Genomic DNA, 26988 nt, shown 5'->3' with positions numbered 1-26988 from the left:
GAAGTAAGCTGTCCAAATTTTTATAACATCAAGGCCACTTGTGATTTGATAAGAATCCAATGACACTTGACACAAGTATGATACAACATGAATGACATTGATTAGTATTACAATGGTTACAACAAACTCAAATTATATTACATTTGTGATGTCATTCCATTGTCTGCTTGCTCTATTATTTTTCAGGAATGGAGTAATGTGTACCTGTGTCAAATGTAAGACTTTGATATGTCATTTCATTTTGACATTTTGACATTTGATGTGACCAACACTTTAAGTAAGGTGATAACCTCGTAGCTCTCCATTCCTGGAAAATGATGTGTGTCAGCTCCAATATTTTTAAGGAGTGGAGAGTTTGGCATTATGCTTTACACAGCCATTAAGTTTAGTTTGCTATTACTATAGTTTGTTATATGCATTTTGACTAAAACATAAAGCCAATGGCCTGGCCAAAACACTGTACATAATTCATTATAACCATCAGATGGCTGTAAGCATATTCTTTTAACACTGTTTGCTGAAATTATATCCAATAGATATTCTCATAGTATTATTGCTTTTACTCTGCTCTTTGTGAATGAGTGGAAGGACAGAGAGAGAAATGATATCATTATCATATGCAATGTTCTGTCTTCTAAGGGCAAGTAATAAGTGACAAACTGGTCTGGAATTTCTGAATAAAATTTTACTTTGTCTAAAGAGCCTATTTATTATAGGTCCAATCTAAACTATGTTACAAAGTCAACAAAACGCTTTAAACAATGTGGCCGCTGCAGTGCAGATTGCAGTCAAAACCAGAATTTGCATAGTATGACACTGAACCTTCAACTGGGCATGAACAAATACTTTCTGTTTAGAAGAATACGAATTCATTTGCATAGCGCCTAGTATCCATCTGACTAGTTGTTCACTGAAGGCTGTAATCAGAATCTGATTATTAATCCCCAAGATAACACAAGCTCCCTGTATAGAGCTGGATGGTTTAAATAGTCACATGACTTATCTCCCCAGGTACCCATTTTCTGTTTGGTGAATACAGGTCATTTTCAACAAACTCTCTTGCATAACGTGAGACCATGTGTATTGTGTGCTTCATTGTGAGGTAGGACGAAAGTCCTAGAAACTTGCAGGAGTCAGGCTGCATCACCCATCCAAGGATTCAACATTGCTTATCATCTGCTGATTTGTGACCTGATCTCTGTGCACAGGACCACATGCCACCACAATAAATCAATGTATTAAAGTAATTTGATGCAAAACCTATTTTACTACAAGAGGGATCTTATCATCCTCAGATTGTCATGTCTAAGAACTGTCAGTGTGTTTGAAGCAAATACAAGGTGGAATCTGACTGGTCATCTAGAAAGGATATAACCTGTAAAAGCTACAAGAAGGCCACAAATTCTATCCAAGTTCTGCTGGAGTTGAAATTGCACTTCTGTAGACTGTAAAAGCCCTTTCCTAAGGAAGATTGAATGAACTTTGCCTTACCTGTACTGATGGCTGGCAAGATGGGGCAACTTAATGCAGTCTGAGTCCTTGAACTTGGCCTTTACATCATCATCAAGCTGAAGATATGCTGACTTCACTCGGAAATAATTATTCTGTCTCAACCTTGTGACTTTTTCCTGAAATGATACAAAGAAGTAAAAGATGTGAAGTTATGTGAAGGCTTAGAGTTTGTGTTAGGGTTGAGTGAGGGATGACACAATGGCTGGATGTTCAGGCTTGGCTGGGCTGAAGGTAAGGTAATTAGGGGGTTGGGAGGAAATTGAAAAATGGATGGGAACATACAGTGCTGAAAGGGAAATACTAAAGGCAGAACTGCAAATCATTTCAGAAACATTGGTTGGTCCTTGTTTTGTTCTGTGGTCTTTTTTCAAAGTTTTTCACACAATGAGATATTTTAGTAATACCAAAGATTAAAACAAAATTGGGACCACGAGAAACATTTAAATCAGGGTACCACAAAAGAGTAGTATAGGCCAAAATGCTGATTTCCCCACCTTCAGTTCCCTGCTGGTGTGAGTGCTGACGGGCTGGAAGTCTATGTCGGGGAAGTGGCTACAGGCAGTGTACATGAAGTCGCGGTGCAGCGTTGGCTGCATTACCGTGTACAGGAACTGGAACTGGGTGTAGTTGCTCTTCCGCAGCAGTGACTCCAGCAGACAACATCGCTGCAATGACATGAACAGAATTGATGGTTACTACTACTACTACTACTACTACTACTACTACTACTACTACTACTACTACTACTACTACTGCAAGTGCTTCAAGATTACTGTAACGAAAGGTACACCGCAGATGTAAACATACCAAGGCTGCACTATTACTGCAAAGATTTGTGCAAACTGACAAATCTAAAAGATAAGGTTCAAACCGGTATCAACACATACTAGACAAAATAAGTTAGGGACATTGGTATTTTTATGACTGACTTTGCATCAGTAATGTCAATGAATGAATACATCATTATTCATAATTTCAAAATTTGCATATACCCCTAACCAGTTTTGTCCAGTATATATACTGGTACATGAAATTACAACATGCTATTCATTAAAAAGCTGACTAGTTGGTCAACTTTCAACAATATCAGTCACAACTTTCAACCATATCAGTCACAGCTTTCAGCTTTCAACCATATCAGTCACAGCTTTCAACCATATCAGTCACAGCTTTCAACCATATCAGTCACAACTTTCAACCATATCAGTCACAGCTTTCAACCATATCAGTCACAACTTTCAACCATATCAGTCACAGCTTTCAACCATATCAGTCACAGCTTTCAGCCACATTAGTTTCATCTTGCAACCATATCAGTCATTTCAACCAAAGACCTTATTAAATATTTGTAATATGTTCGTTAACAGGTACATAAATATGCCTTGAAATATGTTATCATTGTGCTCTACCATTTATTTCATACCATCGTTTGTGAGATCAAAGGTCTGTTTGTTTTGTACACAACATACAACTACCAACAACAGCAATCAGCTGATATTGACACCCAGAACAAAGAGACTCAGGTTGTTACAATAATCCACCAGTCATAGAGCCATGCACATCAACTCAATCACCATCAATAATACATAAAGAACTTGCTCAATTCTATATTACAGAACTCGCTTGTCACAAATCACCCATGATTCAAAATCAACCACACTTTTCCAATAACACATGCCTTGATTCCATTCAAGATCATCTGCCTCTGTTGAATTCCACCACCTGTGATGGATAGGATTCATGTCATTCAATATATGATTTAACATTTTATTCCTCAACACAACACTCAGGTTACTACGTACATATATTTCTCGATGAAAGGTGTCATGATTTATCAACTACTGAGTTCTTTGTACAACCTGGAGTTATATTTTATTGCCTATACACACAAGCTTCTCTTTGATAGAGAGCTCATTGCGGGTACTCTTAACTTGAAGTGACAAGTTCCTCAGGAAGTCAAATATTGGCAGATCCCTTGAGTGTGACTCTGTATTAGACAAGTGGCAAGGTGTCAGACACCTGATATGCAATACATACAAGTCCATAAATTTACATATGCTTGCGCCTGACTCATTCCACAGTGTAATCTCTGTGCTACAACCAAGTGTATGGTGAAGTATTGGTACTACAACAGTTTTGGTTGTATGAGCACCTAATTTTATTGGAGTTACAATTCACTTTTAATGAAACTGAATAATATTTGCTTAACATACTCATAAAAACAAATAAGGGAACACATGAACGTACAAGCGTTCTTCAGTTACTTCCAGAAGTTCACTCACAGTGCAATACATACCTTGTGAAGAAACCTGGAAAAAACTACACGAACACTTGACTTTCATGTGTTCTTTATTTGTTTCTATGAGTATATATAGTTTTTCATTCATCATAAATTTTAACCTGAGATATCCAAGTACTTGTGACAACAAATAGGTATATATTCCACTCAATGTGTTTCCAATAAATAAATAACATATATAACGTATGTTATATTTGGGATTACACTTTCTCAGTATAGTACAGATTCTGGTATTTTTGTTAGGCTGAGACCTGCAGTGGCTAAGACCATTGGGTGAGATTGTTAGCTTGGTGTGTTGGTTGTATGTGACTGACTCAGACAATGTAGGTTCAAAATCCCCAATAGGACTTAACAAAAGTACTAGAATCTGTACTTTACTGAAAAAGTGTAATCTGAAATTTATTGTAAAGTGTCTTTGGTAAACTGAAAAGATTTCACTAAATATTCAAAAATTTAATCTGTGTGATACTTTGGCATATGTATTTTAATTATGATGGTACACCAATAAATATAGTTTAATTCATCAAGTAAAAATAAATATTGTTTCTTTAGCACCAGGTGTTTAATAATCAGTTTGGATAAAAATATGATTTTTTCTGTTTAGTATGTTAGATAACACATACTGTTGTTACATAAGCACTATATATTCACAGGTGTAGAACAGCAATGATCCAGCAACAACAGTGTCAACAAAGCTGCTTGTACCTGTGCCAGAGCCCTACCTGTACAGGTAACAGGACGGCTTATACAAGTAAGCTCATTAACCGAATTGTATTCAAGGAGCAGCAGGTATGTGCCATAAGACATGTTCTAGGGAAACCACTGCATGCCAATGCTGAGGAGAAAATAACAAACAGTTGCTAGTTCCGGGTATTTTGGTTCATGGTTTTTATCCATAATTAATGTTCCATAATTAATTTAGGCATAATTAACAATGGCATTGTGTCACTGCAATAAATGTTTTGTAGAACTGTGGATATAAAAACACAAATAGTGGTTCCGCTGTTGTTATTACACTGATATTCAGTATCAAGAAAATTGTAATAACAGGTGTGGAACAGATCAGGACCCACTTGCACAGAACAATCATAGTGCTACAACTAACGTAAATCCTTAAGAGTGAATGAGTGAGCGAGTTTAGTTTTACCCCCAACTCAGCAATATTCCAGCTATATGGCAACAGTCTGTAAATAATCGAGTCTGGACCAGACAATCCTGTGATCAACAGCATGAGCACTGATATGCACAATTGGGAACTGATGATATGTGTCAACCAAGTCAGCAAGCCTGACCACCCGATCCTGTTAGTCACCTCTTACAACAAGCATGAGTTACAGAGGGCCAATATTCTCGCAGGGACCTTCACAGGTAAATCTTTATGACTGGAACCCATTTGCACAGAGTGATTGTAGGCTAAAATCATTGTAAGTTACAACTGAAACTTACAATTGATCCGAACCAATTCTAAGGACCTTAGATCATTAAAATCTCTGACAAAGATGTGGGAAGTATTCTTTACAAGTTCAAGTTCAATACCCAAACCACTCACAGTGATACTTTCGTACATGAATAATGAATTGATAAAATAATACAGTGAGGCAACATCACTGAAATTTTGAAAGATTTTCCAAGATATATTTCATATACTTATTTAGCTGATCAATAATTGTGTAATTTCTTCCCTTAAAAAGTCTATGAAATCTAAAATGATTAACCTACTGTATCAGTAACACTAAAACTTAGCCTGAGAGTGGTGATAATGCATTCAACAGCTTTTATATCCAAATTAGGATTACATCTTTTTTAATACTGTAATCAACTGTGTGCAATGGTGAAAAACAGAAAAATGGAATAAATGTGAATCAATATACTAGGACACCGTTTCGCATTTATCTGAGACAACATTGTGTAACAAATACACTCTTAAATAAAAAAAACTTTGTAAATGTCATATGTGAAGTTACTTTTTCACATTCTGTGACTCGTACAACTGGTGTTAGTATGATATAGGGTAGCAAGGATTCAGTTCAATTTATCAAAAATCGAATCTGACACTTCAGTTTCAATTGTCGATAATCATTATCACTATTTCAACTCTATATTCTGACATAAGGCAAAACGTGATTGGTTGACACCTGGCCAATTATCCGATGCAAATTTTGTTAGCAGACATGGCCAAGTTGACAATGGATTTCATGTTAAAAAAGCTCTGAGAGTTAGATGAAATCTGATGATTTTACTTGTATGAAGAACTGGATTGAATATGATCACTTTGAGGGTGTGCTATCGAGACTGAATCAAACTGAGGTCTGGCTGAATCACTGCTGGCTTAGTATGGTATAACCTTATATTGTCTCCAAGTCTAATCTGAAAAACCAAATACTAAACGTTTTGCTCTGATTGAAGATGTGTCTTTTTTGTTTAGTACCAGATGATATCGTTCTTTTCTGGAGTTACCAACCCTAACAACTCATTTTGTATTTCTTAGACACCTTGAGACTGTGGAACACAATCACTATTCACCTGGTACAAAAATTACTTTCTTCATACTTTATTTTGCTCAAGTTTACCTAGCTGATCAGTAAAAACAATCTGCATATTCAGCCTCATTAGAGACATGTTGTGAGGTATAAGGCACTGGTAGAGCGATACAGTTCTAATCAATACTAATCTATCACCATCACTGATCTCTGCCTTGCTACACCAGCACACACAGGAATGTACATGTGACAACAGAAAACTATGCTTTAGGCCATCAAAATAAATTAGTTGATTTCATCGATCATACCATTATCTGTCAAGCAATTCAACTCACATCACTTTTTGTCCTCATGAGTGATTGAGTTTAGTTTTATGCCACATTTAGCAATATTCCAGCAACATCACTACTGGGGACACCTGAAATAGGCTTCATGCAGTTTAACCATGTGGGGAATAGTTAGTCTTTGGAGTGACAAGCAAACACTTGAACCACTTGGCTACCCTGCAGCCACTGTCCTCATGAAGGAGAACATCAGTACATGTATTTCTTGTGCTCTTTTTTCATGCAATACACTATGTATACATGCAACCAAGAGAATTTGTTTCTCATTATGGTGTTGGTAATTTTAAACCGTATGATCAATACTTTTTCCCTTGGTCATGAATTTATATATTCCTAATGTTATACTTTTCTACAGGACCATTACTTTTCAAGTTTATACAACTTGACAAACTAAGTATAAACCTATTAAAGTTCAGTATTACAAAGACATGTACGAAATAATTTTCCTTTAACACATGCACAAGAAGAGACTGATCATTTTACAATTGTTAGAATCTGAAATAGATAAAAATAGACAGAAAACTTGCAGCCATAGTCCTACCAAAGATATATCCTTTTTGTGAACACCTCACATCTGCAGCAGGACTGATTGCTATTCACAGAAGGTTTCAGTAACTGGATAAAGGAAAAATGTATCAAAACAAAATGTCTCCAGTCTGAAACAAATTCTTAGAAAACCTAACAAACATTTTATTGTGGCCTTATGAAAATTGTTTATATTAAATCACATATTGATTGTCTCTCTGCCACCATTCAGAGTCCTTCAGAAATGCACCTAATATGAAATGACTTAATCCCTTCTATTGATTACTAGATTTACGGTAATCCACCGTATTGATTTTTGACAAGATGAATAGAAAATGTATTTATTAGCCAATGAAATGACAATTTACTGGCACATATTTCATTGAGCTAGCAACACGATGCAGAGCGGCACCAAAAAAGTGCTGAAACTCCCTGGAAATGAGGTATTAAGGCAATAATAGACGTGACGGCAATTTGGAATAGACTGCCGGCACCCCAAGACTGGTGCCTTTCACAGACTAATCCCGGGATCAACTCAACACCTTAATGCTCTCAGGTTATAGTCATACATCCATAAATAAGTAAAGAGAAGAGTCCTCTAGGGCAGTGCTAGACGAGATAAAGCACTTTCTCTCCCTGCCTTATGCAGTATAAAATACCAGCTAATTTTGAGGATTGAAAAGTTCTAGTCAGTTCTACCTGAAACTGCTGTAATAAAACAAATTTAAAAATGAACTTCTTCAAATTCATGGCTGTTAATTATTCCATCCAAAGTGTTAAAAATATGTTACATTATCAAATTATCATTAATATATTACATTATCAAATATTCTATATTACTGGTAAGAAATGACTGGTAGATTTTTTATATGGTGTACTTTGTACACTTCAGACACACTTAAAGGGGCACACTTAAAGGGGCACACTTAAAAGGGCACACTTAAAGACTGATTCCATGTCAACTCTTATTTACATCTTTGTTTTTCCTGTATTTTAAATGGGTTGCATATGTCCTTGTCTGTATGCATGTGTCTGTCCGTCTCTGTTAATAGTGTTGGCCCATCGAGAAACCAAACCACAATTGAGAACCACCTGTTGCCCATCTCCAATGCAATATAGCGTCGCCATGCCAGCTGGTCAGTATTATATTCTCTTAATACCAAACACACTTGGTTGACGCTTGGTTGACACTGGTCATTGTATCCCAATAGCATAGATCAATGCTCATGCTGTTGATCACTGGATTGTCTTGTATCGACTCAACTATTTATAGATTGCCATCATATAAATGGAGTGTGGCGTAAAACTGATTTCACTCACTAACATCAAGCACAAAGTGGGGTAACAACAAGTACCATCTTTTAACTTCTACTGAAAAAACTGACATTCTGATCTACAGCCAGAATTCTCTCAAAAATTGAGAAGACTTTTACCATTAATCACAGTTCAACTTTTTTAATGGGAACCAGGGATTACCCCGCGGTTTAATCAAGTCCATGGTATTGCAAAGCGCGTTATTGTGAGGGATGACTGTATTACCATTTTAAATCTCATATTTGAGTTTGGACTTATCACCAGGTTCAGCCTGAAACCACCTCAATCCAAACTACTCCAAAAATAGCTGGCTATTTGACCAAATCCAGCTGTTATCTACATGTGTAAGTACAAAGTACAGAATAACCTATACCCCCTCAAATAGAACTCTGCTTACAGAGAGCCCTGAAGTGCCTGTGTAGCCCAAATCACACTACTGCCACTAACACTGCCAAGTACCAAAACTTGCAAACAACATTATCGACACAACTGTGCCCACAGGATGAGAAAAATGTCGCTCTGTTGGTGAAATATGCACAAAGGTACAAACACAGACTCACAGACTACGACTTAGTCGTAGAATAACAACTATTCTCTGAAATTAACATATTTTACAGAAATATCAGTTCCTAGTAAAAAATCAAGATATTATTTAAGGAACCCTGTTCTTTCTTTATTCTAGATTTTGAATTCTTGGATATATTTGCTTCAAAGTCTGTATGACTTAGTCCAAGAAATACAATATCAAACTAAAAATGTTTTATCGAAAAGAAAAAAAAAATCATGTAGATGAAAAATAGATAAAAGGAGAGCCCAGAACAAATCATAATTTCAGCTGCAGCAATCTAGACTTGCCAAATCCTTCAACCTTGTTTTTTTCTGTCTATTTTTCTATGCATATGGTCAGTGAGTGAGTGAGTTTGGTTTCCCATCACTTTTAGCAATATTGCAACTTGGGGCAACACCTGGGCTTGAACACACATTGTATCATCTACATGAAACATATTTAATACTTTCTTTAAAAACATAAGCAAACTACATCTTTTGTTACACAACATTTTAACTTTTATATGCAACCACAACTAACTTCATAGCCCAACCTTCACTAAGTTTGTAAATTCACGCTGTTCATTCAAGCCATAAATCCTCATCAAAAACAGCGGATACCCAATCAGTGATAAATATGTCAGCTTGATTTATGCAGTAGCAATCTCAGACGTTCATTTCCTGATATACAAGAAGACTATGCAGTGCCCAGGGTTGCCAGGATATGTCCTGTCCCCACTATAGGTGACTTATCATGCCCAAGGGCTTCAGTAGTCGTTGAGAAAATCTCAAGTACACACTACACGTCATCAACAGTTTAAGGTCCTTAGCTATAATCTGATCTCTCTCAAGAGCTTCCTGGCTGTGGACACACAATTAGAAATTTATACTGTACTTGAATTCCTGTAAGGCTGTCCACATGTTTTTCTGTGTTTTTCATCTCTTGCCCACCTGTATTGTTTTGCAAGCAAGAAGAAATCATATAATTTTCATTTTCTCACTTTCCATGAAAATCTATGCCCAGGTTTGATGAACAAATTCACATTGTTAATCTTACAAGCTTAAAAAAACAAACAAAAAAAACATGGCCACTTGACCTTTTTTCACCTATATCTATATCTAAAATTGTTCCCAAAGCAAATTGATTTGATCTACATATCAATAATTAACTTCTATTGCCAAGTAATCTAACATTTAAAATTTTAAAACACAATTCGTATTATAAATTTTATGCACAATTTGTATTTTTTGTGTTCATTTATTCATGTACATGTCAGAGATCAGAAACATATAAAAAAGCATTAATGGCTGAATGTTTAGACTCTTTAACTGACTCTTGCTTTGTCTTAGCTTACACGTTCACGATAAGTAATTATTGAATTGTTATTTTATCTTTAGTGACATAAACCTTCCTTCTTTCATTCATGCAGATGGCAACACTGAAATAATCTAAGTTGACATCTGTTAAATATTACAAGGAATAAAATATTACCAGATTTGCAAAATTCATTTTCGTATAAAAATAAACTATGATTATGACAGCCTTTATCAAATTATAACTCAAGAAATTAACATAACATCAAACTGTACATTCCTTAAGTATTATTACCACATTCACCAAGAAAATTTAAACAGTATATTGTTTAATCCTCCTTAAATCTATCTGATATTCAAGAAATGTCTTCACATTTCTTTAGCCTTTATTCTTACATCCTTGAATCATACACAATAATAAACACAAAGAATATACTGTAGCACATCAACGTTTGAATATTACAACTTGGATAAAATAATTAAAAACATAATTAAGTTCAACATTGTTGTTGTAGGCATACAGGGGTATGTAATACATATAAATAGCATCCATAACATACAGACAAGCATGTCATATGAAACTGTATTCCATTCAAATCAGGTGTTGGTATTCCATGCTTGATTAACTCCCAAAGTAGATCCCGACTATCAAACCCCATTCACAATACTTGATCATAAAGAGGGGAAGAAATCCTTTATCCAGGTGAGGTCGACCTTTCATTCAGATTTATTCGAGTGTAATAAATCTACTCAGCTTTATATACATTGCTTGTTAGACGACTTGGACCTGATTTCGTGTTAACCTTGGAACTATCACTTTGACAATATCCATTGTCGAATCAGGAAAATATACCTACAATAATTATGTCTTTGGGGAGGGCAGATCTTTCTGCTTATACTGTTGTCGACACAACTATTTAACAATGAATGTAACGTAAATATTATCAGGTATTAATAATAGTGGTCTTAGCCAGGAAACTAGCATTGTATGGTATGATGAATAGTGGTTTGGGAAAGGATCAGAAGTTCAGGTCGAAAAGGTGTGTCTAAACCCCTGTCACTTTAGGATCATTTACTAAACCTCAGATTCAATAATAAACATACTTTTTTATTTCCTTATAAGTAGCATATGGTCAACGTGTTCACTCGTGTTTATTTTATAATTATAACAAAGAAAGCATTATTTTGTTTTCTTCTGCAAAATATGTTCATTTCAGAGCCTACCCAGCCATAACTTGGATCAGCATAAAATATCATAGTCTTGGTTTATTTGTCACTTTCATTAGATTTAGTAACACTTTGATGGTTTTCTCAGTCTCAGTTCATCATGTATGATTATGCCTAACTGTTGGTCTAGCAGTTTATGACATCCCTAATTTTGCACAAAGGCAAGTCCATATAACAGTCCCTCCTGGATTCCACTGCAAATTTTTAAGAATTCTGCGGCAAATTTAAGCAAATTCTGCACCGTATTTTAGAATATTCTGTGAAACATTCCGCGGTTAAAACATTTAGAAAAAACAACAAAAACATTACACAGACCTTCATAGTCTAATTCTCAAACATATATAATAAAGTTACGTCGACAGTACACATCACATCTAGAGTAAGTTTGATGACAAATCATGTTTCATGCCATCAACAATAATTGAGAACATAAATGCAGTGTAAAATTCATCTAATATTAATTGAAAGATGCCTAAAACTTGCTTTACTAATGATTATTTTGAAAATGTTGTCACAGTAAATATGCCAGTTCATGTTGTGTGTAACCAATCCTACTTTTGACATTAACTACACTTTTCATTTCAGCTGTCTGTGAGTCTTCACTCAGTTTTTAAAATAAACAAACTCCGCAGCAGAAAAGTGGCAAATTCTGAACGGATTCTGCACGAAAATTCGTTTTCCGCAGACCGGACGTTTTTCTGCATGGAAAGGTAAATTCCACGATTTTTTTCTGCAATCGCAGAATCGCAGAATCCAGGAGGGACTGATATTACAGACTGATATTACTTTCCTCATTTTCAGAATCTGCCATAATCTAGACTTGTCACGTACTGTAGACTTTCATGGGCTTTCTTGGATATATTTGTTTCAGGACAACCTTTGGGAATAATTCAATGTATACGAAAAGTGTCGCCTCAATGTTTTGAAAGTAAATAATATTTTGTAACCTTGACCTATAACCTCACGCTAAATTCCAAAAGAAGTCCTGCTCACTCACATGTTGAAAACGTATTTGGCAGGACTGAGTGAGTGAGTATGACTTTACCTCGCTTCCAGCAATATTGTACCAATATCAGAGAACCTGGGGGAGACTAGAAATAGGCTTCACATACTGTACTGCATGAGTGAATGTCTTAACCACTAGCTTCACCACTAGCTTCATGGTTCAGGACACTGGAATATCAACAAAATACGACACATCATGAAATCAATCCAATGCCTACACAAAGAATTTAAGACATTAGATCAGTACATAATTTTATTTCCCAAAATGGACAGGTGCTCACTGGAAGAAACTGATTTACTAAGTTGTCAACGATTTGCTTGATTTTTATTTTCTTCAGAATGCAGACCATGCATGTTGTAAAAGGCGACGAGCTAGATCACTTTGTCAGACATGCTTGTTGGCACATGACATCATATCCGAAATTCTAAAATTGATGCTCATGCTGTTTATCAAGGGATTGTCTGGTTCAGTCATGATTATTTAAAGACCACCACCGTATAGCTGGAATATTGCTGAGTGCTGCACAACAAACATTTCTTACCTCTATTACGACAGTTAGCTAAAAGAAACAGTTAGCTAAAGGAAACTATAGATCATTAAACATTTTTGAACGGTTGATTGTGTCATGTGTTTGCCAATATGCCACCAGCGTCTAATACACATTAACTGACAAATGTCTCACATTAACAACTCGCAACAAATAATTCAGTAGTCAGCTTTACCAAAGCAGGGATCAATAAGACATATTCACTGCACGCAGAAAACAATCAACTTAAAGTCACTGTTAGGTCTGCAATGACGGCCATTAAAAACAGCATTAGCTGGGCAACACAAACATCTGTGGAAACATGACACCAATAACAGAATATTTGTAAAATATCAAGGTGGCACGGTAGCCTAGTGGGTAAAACATTCACTCGGGTTTTACTCCCCACATGGGTAAAATATGTAAAGCACATTTCTGGTGTCCCCTGCTGTGATAATTCTGGAATATTCCTAGGGTGGCATTAAAATATCCTCACTCACTCTTTTCACAGCATGATATGTTTAACACAGTATTTTCCATGACAACATGAGATCAGTAATATGGTACAGTGGAAGCTGTCTAAACGGCACTCATCGGGACCGAAGAAATAATTTGGTTAAGACAACATGCCGGATTGTAGAGCTGATGATAAATGTAGAATTTGTGAATGGGACTGAGATTTCATGCCAGTGTTGACAACTTGCTGGATTGGACAGATGCCGGTTTTGACAGCTTCCACTGTATTCTCCATATCAATGTTATTCTGTGTGACATGACATAGACATCACAGTATTCTCCATGACAGCATGACATCAAGATCATAGTATTTTCCATGAAAACATTTAATCAGTAACACACTGTATTTTGTGCAAAAGATGACACCAGCATTAACACTGAGTACTGTACTTTCTATGACAACATGACAGTAATACAGTCTTTTGTGAGACAGCATGACAACAATAATACAGTATTCTCCATGACAACATGACATCAGTAATACAGTATTCTCTGTGATAACATGACATTAGTTCTACAGTATTCTCTGTGACAACATGACATCAGTAATTATTGACAGTATTCTCTGTGACAGTAACATGACCTAAGATGTGTAACTTCAACATATAATGCATAAAAATAGGATATCTATAACCTCCGCAGTTGTGACTACAGCAGGTAAAAGTGGTTTCATACAGAGAAGGCAATATAAATGCAAGCATAAACCTGATTTTATCTTCACAATATCTAAATACATATATCCCCCTCCCACTAACCTGGTTCTAAAAGGTTTTAAGACATTCTTCTTCTCAGTGCCTCAGACATTCAGAACTATTAAAACACACACATTAAATATAAATCAATTTCCATAAGTATTATATATACATCAGACCATTTCACCACCCTGTTTTAAAAGCAATATTTCCTTTTGCTAAACAAATTCTATCACCGTAACTTATGATCAAGACATCTCTAAGCGAGCACAGATTAATTACCATTCATCTATGATGTGGTGAAGTTGTGATACAAACATATTTCATACTTTAGCTGAAAACAACTAGACTAGGGGGATTAACTTGTCAAATCAGATATTTATGATGTGAGCAAATAGCTTTTGATAATCTATTTGTGATTTGACAGTTCTCTTGTGTAAGGATCCTGGTTTCAGTATCTCTTAAAGCCATATAGAAATCACGACTATTTACACGCATCAATAAACACTAACCTGGCACTTTGTGGTGTACATTGTGGGTTGGGTTTAAATTGCTGTCAGTCTAGCCTCTCGACTTATATGTTAAGATTATATGTGGATTACAGAAAAATAGTTGTATTCATGCAAGGGTAATTGTAGTTCACTGGTGAAAATAGATAGCATAAGAGTGGCAGTAAAGTCGGCCATTAGTGTGGAACACCTTTGAAAATACCTATGTAGTTATTATACACTGTGTTAGCAATACAAAAAATTAAGTTACAATAATTATTTGTTTAGATAGTTTGCAGCCATATCATTTCTACTGTATTTGTTGCAATATCTTTTGAACTGTATACAACATTCGTAAGGATATTACAATACAATTGAATAATTTGCTGGGTGAAAGATAAAGTCATCAGAAACAAGTATCTCAAGTTTTAGTTAAAAAGCATTTTTATCATGTTAATGAAAACAGTTTCTGTTATCTGAGCTTCGGCTTTTGTGCATATTCAATTGGAACTCATGTGACCTTTCCACTTGTGACATCATATGTGACTACAGTCTGACATATTACCAAAGACCAAGCACTAAAACAATACAAATCATGTTGTTTAATCTGTAATTTTTGTAAATAGCAACTATGGTAAAGTTGGTGGTTTGATAACTTGTTTGTACTAAATAAAATTGATAAATCCTTGTCCCCTACAGATATCTAAAAGTGCCTGAAATCAATTTACATTAAATTTATCAATTGAGTATGAATGCAAAGAATCATCATCTAAAGTTTAGTCTGGTTTTTTTTTGTTTTTTGTTGTTGTTTTTTTTTTTGTTGTTGTTGTTGTTGGGTTTTTTTGCTATGAATCATTTCTGGGCTTAAAGGTGAAATCAAAATATCTGTTCCAAAATATAATACAACTTAAAAACAAAAAAACCCAAAATCTTAACACTTGTCATATTTGCCTATTTATATATAAGACATGTGTCATACACGTACATATTAATGATAAAAAAACATGTATATACATTTGTATGAACAGATTTAGTGCAACTGATTCCAAAAGTTTCATTTTTTATAATTATTCCCAAAGTATGTTTCACTCTTGCTTCATGTACACATACAAGTATACATATGAACTAACTATTAAACTCGCGGTTGTTTCAGCTGTATAACTGCTTACAAAAAATGTTTAATGAAGTTTTAAGAGAGAAAAGTCTTCATCATAATACATCGATGTACATTAAATATACATACTAATATTTGTTGCATATTTCTTACCTCATCATGGTCCCAGTGTTCAAGCCATATCGCTACCTTATCCAGCTGTCTGTCAAACTCAACACTGCTTGGGGTGGGGTGAACACCCCCGTGCCCCCTCCAAGTCACAGCCCCTCCCATCTCCCGACCCCCTTGACCCTCAAGCACTCCAATCTTTGGAAATGAGTTGCGCATCTTCTCCACTTTGTTCATTTTAAAAGGTTACAAGACTTGTCAAACTTGCGGTAGTCCCATTATGTCAATCAGTCAATAGAGTAAGCCGTGCTACTCTACTTACACATGTGCGAGCACTTTGTACACAACAGCTTGGCAACAACCTGCCGCTAGGACGTGACGTCACATTTCCTAAAATTAGAACAAACACGTGTGTTTGTTTGTCGTTATGAATGGCAACAAAATTTGTTTCATATAAACATCGTATCGATATCTTACCTCCAGTACCTCACAACCTATTGATTATACTATTTAAGTTCTTTCTCTGAGTTAAGACGCGTCTTTTCAAACATATTTTCATTTTTTACGACAACCACAAATACGATTATTTTCTCAAAATGGCTGTTTTGGTGTTGGACAACGGCGCGGGAACTGCAAAAGTTGGCTATGCTACCGATAAAGAACCGAGGTAAGGACATTTATAGTGTACAGAGTGAGAGTATAATCTGGGAGAAATTTAGATAGCGTTTATAGTGATCAGTGATCACGATCTGCGCTTAAATTTCAGTATTGTACAAGGCTGTGTAATTTGTAATATCTTTCTTCGTACGACCATGCTGACGTCCAGACGGTTGACGATATGTGACGGATCATACTTTGAGGACTGATCAGTCAGTAATCACTCCCGAAATTTGTATCCAAACCTGGGGAACACGTGGCGATGGACGTTCGTAATTTATAGTGGTGGCGATTCTTATGGAGAAACACATGCAATCAACTCCCTAACTGTTAACATTCCCCTGCATATCATGTTCAAATTCTAAATCAGTTACCGTGCCCCTAGTACCAGTGGACAAAACTGATGACATCCTACCTCCCCATAAGTATGAAGTTACTTTTTTTCATTTCAGGATAATTCCAAATTGTGTAACGAAAGCGAAAAATGTGCGAACAAGAATATTTATTGGTGATCAGATAGATGAATGCAAAGACCTGTCAGGGTTGTACTACATGCTGCCATTTCAGAAGGTGAGGACAGTTCCTTGTACTTATTGTTATGTCTTCCATTAAAAGCTGACTTCTTTACCTTCTAGTGGTCATGTTGACATGACAATTGACATCCATCCTGAAATCAGTCCAATCAAATCACATCACAGGTCTCTGAAATTTGGTGACTGCTATATCAACATTCTAAGGCACAGTTATTTGCAGCAAACTATCTTTCATGTTGGAATTGTTCAAAAACAGTAAGTTGTTGTGCTGTTGGATCCATTCCCAAATGTTTGTAGTGGTATGACATTTGCCAGCCTATGATAGACTGCAGAGTTACGACAAGTTGTACCATTATGAACAATTTGTGGATTGGGACCCTGATCCAGATTATTTCTAAACCAGCCTTATGAGGATATAATGTAATGTTTGTCAATGCTTTCATCTTGAGGCTTCCTCACTGTTGTTATTTTAAAACAAATCTGTAGAGATAGCAGATACCCTTTGACTTTGAGTGTTGCTATTCATGCTTGAGCTATTCTCCTCCAGGGCTTCCTGACCAACTGGGACATTGAGAGGCAAGTTTGGGACTACATATTCGGAAAAGATGTCTTCCAGGTACATTGGAATCCAATATTCTGATACTGTATTCGCCTTTTAGGTTTATATCACAAGGGAGACAACTCCATTTGTGTTGTTTTCTGCACACAACATTTTTACGATTTAATCATCTTTGGCTTGAACATTCTATATATTTTTACCAAATGTTTTGCTTGAAAATCTTTAACATTCAGTCATTGTCACTGAAAGTGAAACAATCTAAGACCCTGATCATGCTGATAGTGCAATAAACTATAGTAGACAAGGGAGCCACCCCATAGATTTATGTTTTATGTGGATCTTTCAGGTAGCTATGCTGATGCTTTTGCTTATTGTCTATTCATCTTTTTATCATAGATATTGACATTGTATTTCAATCTGTCATAAGTACTTTTATGAATTATGACATATAGTGACGAATATGTTATTTGGTTTTTTTGTTAGATGTTGTCATTCTCTGGCACATGTGTCTACTATAACTGTTTTTCAGGTTAATTCAAATGAATGCACAGCCATTGTCACAGAGCCTTGTTTCAACTTTGCCTCAGCTCAAGAAGCAATGAACGAGGTCTTCTTTGAAGAATACCAGTTCAATGCCCTTTACAGATGCAATGGTTAGAAAAGTATTAGTACACTTAATTTTTAACTGTAGCTATGTAACTGGTAGACACGTTGTTATGTAAATCTACTGAACGTGCAATACATACCTGTGCCTCTGTTGTAGAATTAGTAGAATGGGGTTTTCATTGTAATCTTAAGTCTAGTGATACGACTGGCTGTGCAGAGTTGTGTCCCTTCTCTGGTGATATACTGCTCACAACTGCCTTTGGAGATGCCCTATCCAATCATTAATAAGTGTTAGCCAAAAGACGTAGTTATTTTAGCCTCAAGATAAGGTGAAATATGGTGTCGGAATGCACCAAATTGCAGAAAATGTAGTTTTGATTTTCAAAATTTTCTAGGGGTGCATAATATCCTAGCAAATGAAAACCCCTAAGAGGTTGGCATGGCAGCACTTCATGCTTATTATTTTCCTCCTTTTTTTTTCAATCAGTGCTCAAGTCCATGCATTAGTTGGCCAGACTCTCTCCCTTTGTTGACACATATTGTATCCCAGTAGTGCAGATTGATGCTCATGATGTTGATCACCTGAATGTTTGGTCCAAACTCGTCATTAAATAAAAACCGACCAACCGATCACCTTGATGGTCATCCTTAATGCAACATACTTTCACTCATGGGTTTTGCCAACTACGTAAACATCTTTGGTGTGTCTCATTGTGGACTATTTCTGTTTACAGCATACAAGAGGACATACTTTGTATTCTATGTTGTTGAGCTTTTAGTATAGTTGTTGTTCCTATTCACAGCCTCATGTCTGAGTCAGTACAAGAGTCACAAGGAGGAGTCGGAGAAGAACCTTTGTACATTGGTGGTCGACACCGGCTACTCCTTCACACACATTGTCCCCTACTTTAAGGGCAAGAAAATCAAAGAAGCCATCAGAAGGTAAACACTGAATGATTTGTTCATGTTGGAGGAACAGGCAAGTCGTCACTAAGGACAGCTTCTTGTAACCATAGTTACATTCTTACATTATATTGTGAAAGTTTTATCAGCATTGCAGTACTTGGATAATGACAGAAAATATTTCAAGTATTGTGCACAAGTGAAAACACCACCTCCACTGGAGAATCAGGGAATACTTTCAAATAATAAAATTGAGGGAATATTTGGATTTGGTCATGTATCAGATCTTGTTAACAGGAGTGAGAGGTTCCATCTCCAATCCCATTGCCTGATGCCCAGGACAAGTCAATTTTCATTTTGAGCAATGAAATAATTGTATTTTACTTGCCCATGGGTTACTAGAAAATTTCCTCATATGGTTTCAAACTGCAAATAAACTTGAGTTTCTTTTCATGTCTGCTCGAAATGCTGCAATAAAATTTCACAATGACAATAAAGTAGAGTTGTCTTTCTTTGCTATTTATCACTTTTCAATAAATAATCCAGGAAACATTAACATCAAATACCATACTGATTTATTCTTTCATAATTACATCATCATGATTATGTCAAAAAATCAGGGCAAGTGGAAACGTAGGACAAGTTACTTTCGTAAAGTCACTTGAACCCCTGAACAGTTGGGGTTACAGCATTCATCACAATCTTTCTTTTGTTGTTGTTTCAGAGTAAATGTTGGAGGGAAGCTGTTAACAAACCATTTAAAAGAAATAATATCCTACAGGTAAGCATCAATATTCTCTTGATTATTTTCATGATTATTTATCTTGATCCGTGGTGAAACCATGTGACTGTGTTATTGACGAATAGTGTTTGATGAGGTTATATTATTGTGTATCATAATATTGATCAGATGTCGAAATGTGGAAAGTTGTGATTCTTGGTATTTGCAAGATTGGTAAGAATATAGTATGTCATTATTGATCTTAATACCTGACCCGTGAAGGTCCGGGGTGGAATAGGCCTTGTCGTGAGAGGCGACTAACGGGATCGAGTGGTCAGGCTCACTGACTTGGTTGACACCTGTCATTGGTTCCCAATTGTGCACATCAATGCTCACATTGTTGATTGTCTGGTTTAGACTGAATTGTTTACAGACCGCCATAATATAGCTGGAATATTGCAGAGAGCAGCATAAAACTCAACTTACTCACTCCTAAAACCTGATAACAGGCCCTTCTTAAAAGTTTTATATAAAAATTCATAATCTTGTATATTTTCCTGACCTCACAAAACAAGACTTGTGTCCTAGTGCTCTGTCTTCATTCACCAATGGACGATGGGGTAGCCCAGTGGTTTAAGAGTTTGCTCGTCTCACTGAAGACCCCAAAGTTCACTTTTCTTGTGTCTCCCTGCAGGACAGTAATTCCTTGAAACCTCTGCACTCATCCTCTTATTCCCATTTTTTGTTCTTTATTTTACATGTGGGGTAACCTAGGGGTTAAGGTGTTCGCACCTCATGCTCAAGGCCCAGGTTCGATTCCCCACATGGGTCTAATGTGTGAAGCCAAATCCTGGTATCTGTGCTGTGACATCGCAGGAATATAGCTAAAAGTGGCATTGAACAAAACTCGCTCACTCACATGTTTTACATGTTTATGCATTGATGTTTGGCCCAAGGGTATTAAAACTTTTCCTGTAGAACTGTGTCCAATATGTATGGTAACGCATGCTGACTGTCTTTAGGCAGCTGATGGTGATGGACGAGACGTATGTCATCAACCAAGTGAAGGAAGACGTCTGCTATGTCGCCACTGACTTCTTCGCTGACATGAATGTGGCCAGGTAATGATATGAAACTGGATTGTTGTTTTCCAAAATCATCATAGATTTGAGGCTTTGTACAAAGTTGTTTATGCTACATTCAACAATATATGAGTTATATACCCGTGTCATGTTAAAACAGCCTCTCCATCTTTTGTGAGAATGCTGCTGACTGGGGTATGATATGACTGTAACCATGGTATCAGATCTTAGTGTTCACATTAATGCAGAAACCTGTGTTTTTCATGCAAAAAATTAATGGAACCACTCAAAAAATATTTTGCGTGCATGTTTTTCGACACATAGATTCTGATCTATGTAATTTTGAAAAGTACCTTAAACCTGAAACATAGAGACAAACAATCCATTTTAACATAATTCAAGATTTTAATGAAAATTTTCACACAATAAAGATTTGGACTGCATATTTATAATTTTATTTCTACATGCACTCATACAAAACCTACTTTGAACACTGGATCGGGTGTATTGGTTGTACATGTGGCTCCTGTCTGTTGCAGGAAGCGTGGCAAGGAGAACACTATTGCCCGTGACTATGTATTACCAGACTACACCCACATCAAGCGCGGCTATGTTCGCCCTCAAGAAGACACAACAGGCAAAGCCAAGGACAATGAACAGGTACCGACAAAAATATCTTAATGTCTGTAGAACTGTTAGATGGGTCAGTTAAGAAGATTACAACTGTGTCTATAACAACTTCTTGTTTATCAGTCAGAGAAATAAGGTGTAGGCGAGACAGACTATCTTCTTTTGTATGTGAGAAGGGTGCTCTCTGCAGTACTATATGAAGCATTTCACCCTAATTATTGTATGGGGCAAAGTATTGATGTAGATTTTTACAGCATCATAAAGCTGAAAGTGACTACAACCAAGTAAAGAGAAGTATTTATACATATAAAGTTGCAGTCTTTGTAATTAGATCCTATATACCCATTTCAAGGCCATTTCATGGGTAGCTGAACACGTATAATTTCCTATATACTTCTGGCACCTAATCAGATCTCAGTGGATAAACAAGGTCTCAAAACTGTTTTAGACTATTTTGCAATGGTGCTTGAATGTTACTGTTTCAGTTGATACGTATGAATAATGAACGCTTTGCTGTGCCGGAACTACTTTTCCATCCATCTGATGTAGGAATACAAGAGATGGGTATCCCAGAAGCTATTATCAACTCACTGGAACCAATACAAGAAGGTACAGTCTTCCTATTTGATCTTCAGTGTGTTTTATGAAGACTCATTTGTTAATAAACAGGTGAAGTAAACTTTCAACTTCTTGCAGCAGTGGTATCATGATTAACTGACCCGTGAAGGTCCAGGGAAGAACAGACCTTCAGCAACCCATGCTAGCCATGAAAGGCGACTAATGGGATTGGGTGGTCGGGCTCGCTGACTTGACTCATGTCATCTGTTCCCAATTGTGCAGATCGATGCTCATGCTGTTGATCACTGGGCTGTCTGGTCCAGACTTGATTATTTACAGACCGTCGCCATATAGCTGGAATATTGCTGAGAGTGGCTAAAAACTAAACTAAACTCACTCAATCACTCACTCATTGTGATTAACCAAACTAAGCTCTGGGGGAAAATTATTGAATCGTTTGAACTCCAATTTTGTGGGGTTTTTTTCTCATTACATTCTTTTCTCTACTTTAGAGATTGAATTGACATTTTTGATGATTTGTTTTCGTAAGTGCATAGTGAAAAGTATCAGAATTTGCAAAGTTGTGTTTTACGTTGCATGTGACCTTTAAAGATTCCTTTCAGTCTTTTTCAGCATCATGAAATAGATGCACATTTGTTATTTCACCCATAATGTTTCAATAAGATGATAACTGGGTGATGTTGAGTCATAAATACATAGCATCTGTATTTCAGAGATGAAACCACATCTACTGGGGAACATCCTCTTGACAGGAGGGAATTGTCACTTACCAGGATTTGATAAGCGCATGTAAGTATTTGTTGAGTAGTAAGAACAACTACTTCTCCCATTGGGTATAGAGTGCCCCCCTGTATTCAACTACTTCTCCCATTGGGTATAGAGTGCCCCCCTGTATTCAACTACTTCTCCCATTGGGTATAGAGTGCCCCCCTGTATTCAACTACTTCTCCCATTGGGTATAGAGTGCCCCCCTGTATTCAACTACTTCTCCCATTGGGTATAGAGTGCCCCCCTGTATTCAACTACTTCTCCCATTGGGTATAGATTGTGTTCAGTGCCCCCACATTAATGTGTTCATCATCACAACTACATTGGACACTTTTTTGACAATCAGAAAATTAACATTTAATGATAACATTTAAAAAAAATGTGAATAGTGAAAAATTGAAGGTGGAGGAAAAAGCAACACGTATGTGTGAAGACAACCAGTGATTACTTCTATGCATGTTCAATGAAAGCCAAGCAACAGTCAGTGCGGGTATAAAATGGTTGTTTATTCCAGATGTAACTGAACTGCAGTCAAGGAGATTAAAAACACAGTGTTATACATCTGTGTGAATCCTCCATAATGAACAGCATGACTTCTTGATAAGTTTAGAACAATGAGAGTAGGTACGCTTGTTGCTTGTTGCAATGATTGTAAAAGTGATTTGTGAGCATGTTGTTCAAAGGCCATCCATATTTTTTTTATGTTCCTAATCTGCAACCTCAATCAGCAAGAGAGCAAAACAAATAAACAATTCAAGGGTTAAAAAAAAAAATTATGAAAGTTTATATTTTTGTTTAGTTTTAGTTCATCTTTAACAACAGCAAGGAAAATTAAGATAAGAAAGGTCTCTTTTCTTTTCATTGGAATAAAATTTACGGCGATTGAGATGGAAACACAGAAAAAAATGAGGACAGATGGGTTTGTTTTGTAATTTCTGGACCCATGTAGGTCCGGGAAGAATGGGCCTTCAGCAACCCATGCTTGCCATAAGAGGCGACTATGCTTGTCGTCAGGGGCAACTAACGGGATTGGGCAGTCAGACTCACTGACTTGGTTGACACATGTTATCGGTTCCCAATTGTGCAGATCAATGCTCATACTATTGATCACTGGATTGTCTGGTCCACATTATTTACAGACCGTCGCCATATAGCTGAAATATTGTCACACTCACTGACTCACTCACTCACTCACTTCATAATTTCAGGTTCAGTGATGTGCGGAAGTTAGCCTCAGCTGACTATGATGTAACAGTCACAATGCCAAAGAAGTAAGGATGATATTCTCATGCAAAGCATTCCAATTCGAAAGAAAAAAAAGGGCTCTTATTTTTTGTACTCTTGTTTTCTGTTGTCAGCTTATAACCTTGTCTATGAAAACAAAAGGTGTCATCATTATATATTTGTATGGAGTCAGGAATATGACAGTCACTTGAGTCAGTCACTACTCAGTTGTTCGACACAACTTAAAGTGGTACAACAGCACTTTGTATTATCTTGTCTGAAATATCACTCACACTAAGTATTTGGCATAGCAAATATGACCATGATTTGATTTAAGGAACTTGATTAATCAGACCCCAAACAGGTTCCATCCTTGTTTCATCTTATCATCAGAGTTGAAACAGGACGGCCTGGAACCAGTAAGAAACTCTGGGTAGGAGAGTATTGGGAACAGCTGCTGCTAGCATTGGGTATACTTTGTACACAGCACCATGGCAACCCCACTGTAGTCAGTGTGTTTGTCAGTAACACAGAAGCGGGGGTTGGGGTTGGGGGTGTATGTGTGTGTTTTTCAAACTTCCATTTGTATAAACATTACATGATCAAGATGATCTCATTAGTGTGTTTATGATCACTCTGTGTTGTGTTTATGATCACATTAGTGTGTGTATGATCACTCCGTGTTGTGGTTATGATCACATTAGTGTTCATGATCACTCTGTGTTGTGTTTATGATCACTCTGTGAGTGCCATTTAAACTTCTCTGAGTGACATTTAAGAAGTTTGTACCCTCCATACTTAATAAACTATGGACGACAACTTTTATTTCTTTGGTGCGACATTCTTCTCACAAGTTAAAGAAGTTGTTATCCATAAAGTTTGTTTGGGATTGTAATGTGTGTTTATAAGCACTCTGTGTCGTGTGATTTCAGCCCAACATCACATGCATGGGAAGGGGGATGTTTGTTGGCAAAGGATCCAGATTTCAGCAAGATGGTGGTCACCAAGCAAGAGTTTGATGAACATGGGCACAATATTTGTTACGAGAGATTTGATGTGTGATATGTATGTAAATAAATGTATCTTTTGTAAATCTTGTTTGATTGATGGGGTGGTAATGTTCTGTGCAGAGCTGCAAGAAATCAGAAAATGTACAAAGACCATACTTGAGTCGAATATACTTACAGGTAGATATAATCAAGTAGGTCAATGTACATTTGCTCTACTTGTTCTAGAGACAGGATCAGGTGGTTAGACTCTCTGACTTGTGAGTTTGTTCAAAATTGCCTCTGTTCACCCAGCAGAAAATGGGTACCCGGTGGAAACCAGCATGTGACTATAACCTTCTAGCATCTCACAGGCAATCTGGGTTGTACTGGGTAATAATAATCAGATTCTGAGAAATTTGAAGCTCTTTGACCATGCAGTAGTGCATGGAATCTAGCTCTCCACAGGTACACTGTATGTACCATTCTTAATGAAGCTTCATGAATATTCATATCTGTACCAAAACGAGGCTACATGGGGCAAGGACACATTAGCAGAGTGGCGACAAATCTCAATCTGTGCTTCCAGGTTTCAAATTTCCTTTGTACAGCTCACTACGAAACTGTCCAATACTCCAAGAATATCTCGGAGAAATTGGAAAGGACTACAAATATTTTCTGAAGGATATCCAAGGACTGAAGGTCGAGTAATTACTGTTCTTCATGATACATCACAATGTGTCATACGACCTAGATATCTACGTTAATGTTTTGAAGATTGCGCAGTAGTTATGAAGGGAAACTACTCTAAAGTCACGATGGTGGAAATATTACCAAAGGACCTCATTCTCCTTTACTTGAACAACATATGAACAAAGCAAAAGACTCAACATATTTCATGACCTGGATTCAAATAGTCCACTTTCGCATGGTGTTGTGTTGTTATTTCTTGAGCTTGGTAATCGGGATGATAATTAATATTATATAGATCACGATAGGGCTGCTTCAATGGATCTGGACCAAACAAAATTGAATTATTTATGAGATAAAACAGTTTAGTCTTGGACTTTGTGCCCCACTCAATGGTGACTGAAATAAGTATGTTCATAATTATGATGTTTTCCTGGTATTGTAACATATATGCAGTTATATGAGTTATGATATGCGCACATCGCCATCACCAGTGAAAATACATGTCTGACTAAATACCCTGTAATTATGAAACAGATTTGGTAGGACAAAACATTTTAAACAGAAACAATACCAAACAAATAAATTATTTTTCAACTTCTTTCTTGACTGAATTGGATGTGAATAGGTATTTAACCTGAATGAACTTTCATGAGGAATATCTGAAACAACTGTCAAAATTGATTTCACTGAAAACAATTTTAAGGAGAACATATTATCAGATTAACATATCAGGATTCACTCTACAGCAAACAAGTAACGCAAATAAATAACTCACACCTACATTTAATTCAAATTTATTTTGGAATGGTGTCTTAAAAGTCCAATAACAATGGACACATTCACAATAACTTCAAAATGTAATTCTGATGAATTAACAATACAGTTTTCACAGGATGCAAATAACGAATACATTGGATAGTATTTGGATAGTCTGACATGATAACATGAATGGCAGCAATGGCTGGATCTGTTAATAATTTATCATAGGTTTTCTCCCAGCACACATTATCATATTCTCTGATATTTTTGATATTCC

General features: G+C 36.4%; 2 protein-coding genes across 3 annotated transcripts in view; one reads left to right on the top strand and one right to left on the bottom strand.

Annotated features, from left to right (window-relative positions):
* LOC137287165 (beta-TrCP-like) overlaps window positions 1–16356 on the bottom strand; it is a 32882-nt gene extending 16526 nt beyond the window's left edge. Inside the window, exons 1-3 of one of the 2 annotated variants that reach the window (XM_067819332.1) lie at window positions 16057–16356; window positions 2007–2177; window positions 1492–1628 (exon numbers count right to left, since the gene is read on the bottom strand). In XM_067819332.1, coding sequence (XP_067675433.1) covers window positions 1492–1628; window positions 2007–2177; window positions 16057–16248 — 500 coding nt within the window. In that variant the 5' untranslated portion in view covers window positions 16249–16356. The remainder of the gene's footprint in view (window positions 1–1491; window positions 1629–2006; window positions 2178–16056) is intronic. The other variant, XM_067819331.1, reaches the window with a different exon arrangement.
* Window positions 16357–16590: 234 nt separating this feature from the next.
* LOC137286662 (actin-related protein 6-like) lies at window positions 16591–25366 on the top strand. Its single transcript, XM_067818638.1, has 12 exons — window positions 16591–16678; window positions 17121–17238; window positions 17749–17817; window positions 18290–18413; window positions 19170–19308; window positions 19994–20050; window positions 21013–21111; window positions 21612–21732; window positions 22188–22311; window positions 22995–23070; window positions 24258–24320; window positions 25206–25366. Exons 1-12 carry the CDS (start codon window positions 16608–16610, stop codon window positions 25333–25335), a joined length of 1191 nt encoding a protein of 396 aa, XP_067674739.1. The 5' UTR covers window positions 16591–16607; the 3' UTR covers window positions 25336–25366.
* The last annotated feature ends 1622 nt before the right edge of the window (window positions 25367–26988 follow it).

This window comes from Haliotis asinina, chromosome 6, assembly GCF_037392515.1.
Source record: "Haliotis asinina isolate JCU_RB_2024 chromosome 6, JCU_Hal_asi_v2, whole genome shotgun sequence".
Lineage (NCBI taxonomy): Eukaryota > Metazoa > Mollusca > Gastropoda > Lepetellida > Haliotidae > Haliotis > Haliotis asinina.
Note: the sequence above shows the minus strand (reverse complement) of the source record. Positions and strands in the feature narration are given on the sequence as shown.